Source organism: Corvus brachyrhynchos, unplaced genomic scaffold (genome assembly GCF_000691975.1).
Source record: "Corvus brachyrhynchos isolate BGI_N302 unplaced genomic scaffold, ASM69197v1 scaffold1061, whole genome shotgun sequence".
NCBI classification, from domain to species: domain Eukaryota; kingdom Metazoa; phylum Chordata; class Aves; order Passeriformes; family Corvidae; genus Corvus; species Corvus brachyrhynchos.
The window spans coordinates 78,573-80,605 of record NW_008236140.1 but is presented as its reverse complement, the minus strand read 5'-3'; the positions used below and the strand labels follow the sequence as shown (position 1 = coordinate 80,605).

Genomic DNA, 2,033 nt, shown 5'->3' with positions numbered 1-2,033 from the left:
CCCCCCCCTTTAACCCCGTATCTGGTAGGGGCGGGAGAAGCGGGGCCCCCCCTCCAGTACCGGTTCTTTTACGGGTGGGGACCCTCCTGTTCCGGTACCGGCTCTTTGGGGTGGGAACAATGGGGCCACCCCCTCTGCTCCCGGATCTTTTCGGGGTGTGAACAGCAGGGACACCCCTTTAATCCCGGATCTTTTAGGGGTGGGAACAGCGGGGACCCCCCCCTAATCCTGGACCGTTTTGGGGTGTGAACAGCAGGGACACCCCTTTAATCCCAGATCTTTTGGGGGTGTGAACAGCGGGGACCCCTCCTCTAATCCCGGATTTTTTAGGGGTGTGAACAGCAGGGACACCCCTTTAATCCCAGATGTTTTGGGGGTGTGAACAGCGGGGACCCCTCCTCTAATCCCGGATCTTTTGGGGGTGTGAACAGCAGGGACCCCCCTTTAATCCTGGATCGTTTCGGGGTGTGAACAGCGGGGACCCCTCCTCTAATCCCGGATCTTTTGGGGGTGTGAACAGCAGGGACCCCCCTTTAATCCTGGATCGTTTTGGGGTGTGAACAGCGGGGACCCCTCCTCTAATCCCAGATCTTTTGGGGGTGTGAACAGCAGGGACCCCCCTTTAATCCTGGATTGTTTCGGGGTGTGAACAGCGGGGACCCCCCTTTAATCCCGGATCTTTTAGGGGTGGGAGCACTGGGACACGTTTATCTTTTTTGGGGAGCACAATTTGGGGGATTTGGGGCTGGGGGGACCCCCCACAGCTGGAGCCCCGCCTCAGGACCCTCAGCCACCCCCATTCCCTCCCAGAGGGATCCGCAGCATCCAGGGGTGATATTTATTAATCCCTGGATCCCCCCAGGATGGGGAGAACACCCCCAAACCCACCTGTTTTTACCCCAGGATTGAGCCCCCCGGTGGGGGGGTTTTGGGGTGCAGGAGGAGGCCCCCAAGGAGGGGATAAAGCAACCAGAATTCTGTTTATTGATCACTTCAATCCCTGCCTCCCGCCGGGACCGACACCGGAGGAGAAACGACGGTAAAAAAGGAAAAACAAAAGAAAAAAAATCTGATAAAAGAAATGCAAATAAATTAAATTCCCAGCGAGTCCCATGGACCCAGGCCAGAGGCGTCTGCCCACGGTACTTGGAAAAAAATCAAATAAAAGAGGGGAGTAAAAATGAGAAAAGGTCCAAAACAAACAAACAAAAAAAAGTACAAAAAAAAACCCCAAAACAAAACAAAACAAAACAAACAAAAACACAGAACCACAATCACGAGTGTCTGGAAAAGTAACACCGAGGGCGAAGAAAGCGGAACCGAACACGGGGCAGCACCGGGACGAGGTGGGAGATGCCCACCGGGGGAGATCCGGCTGCTCCCGGGGAGAGGGGACGGGGCATGCACGGAGCGAGGGCACAGCGGGGTCCCCAAGGCCTCGGCCCCGGGGTCGGTGACATCGGCAGCGCCCCGATTGGGGACACCCAAGCGTTTGGGGACACCCAAGCGTTGGAGAGCGAGGTGGAAATTCCAGAGGGGGCGGGGGAAGATTCGGCTGTGGGAGGAGCTGCCGGGCAGCAATCCCGGTCCTGGAAGGGGTGGGGAGGGGGTGTGAGCTGGATGTGAGCCGGGATTTTGGGGGACCCCCTCGAGGGGTCTGGCAGTGCGTGGGAGCCACCAGTCCCTCCCTCCCTCTCTCCTTGAAGACCGGCGTGAGCCCAGACGGGCACACACGGAAGGGGTTTCAACGCGTCCATTCAACGGGGCGACCTCACGGGCGGGAGGAGCTGCCACCCTAAAAACCCACGGAGGCGGAGGAATCGCGGATTCCCTCAGATCTCCTCCACGCCGTGAGCGAAGATCATGACGAGGCCGGGCTCCAGCACCATGTCCTCGCCCATGTGCTGGTTCTCGCAGGCCATCACCACCACGGCTTGCTTGCCGGGGATGCGTTTGGCCACGTAGTTCTCGTAGTAGCGCCGGTTCATCTGGCGCGTCTCCAGCGTGGCCAGGCCCTGCGGCCGTTGCGCTCG

General features: G+C 58.9%; 1 protein-coding gene across 1 annotated transcript in view; it reads right to left on the bottom strand.

Annotated features, from left to right (window-relative positions):
• Positions 1-961: 961 nt before the first annotated feature.
• The window catches only part of RNF41 (ring finger protein 41), a 15,521-nt gene continuing 14,449 nt past the window's right edge, over positions 962-2,033 (bottom strand). Inside the window, exon 6 of the mRNA XM_017731460.1 lies at positions 962-2,029. Coding sequence (XP_017586949.1) covers positions 1,833-2,029 — 197 coding nt within the window. The 3' untranslated portion in view covers positions 962-1,832. The remainder of the gene's footprint in view (positions 2,030-2,033) is intronic.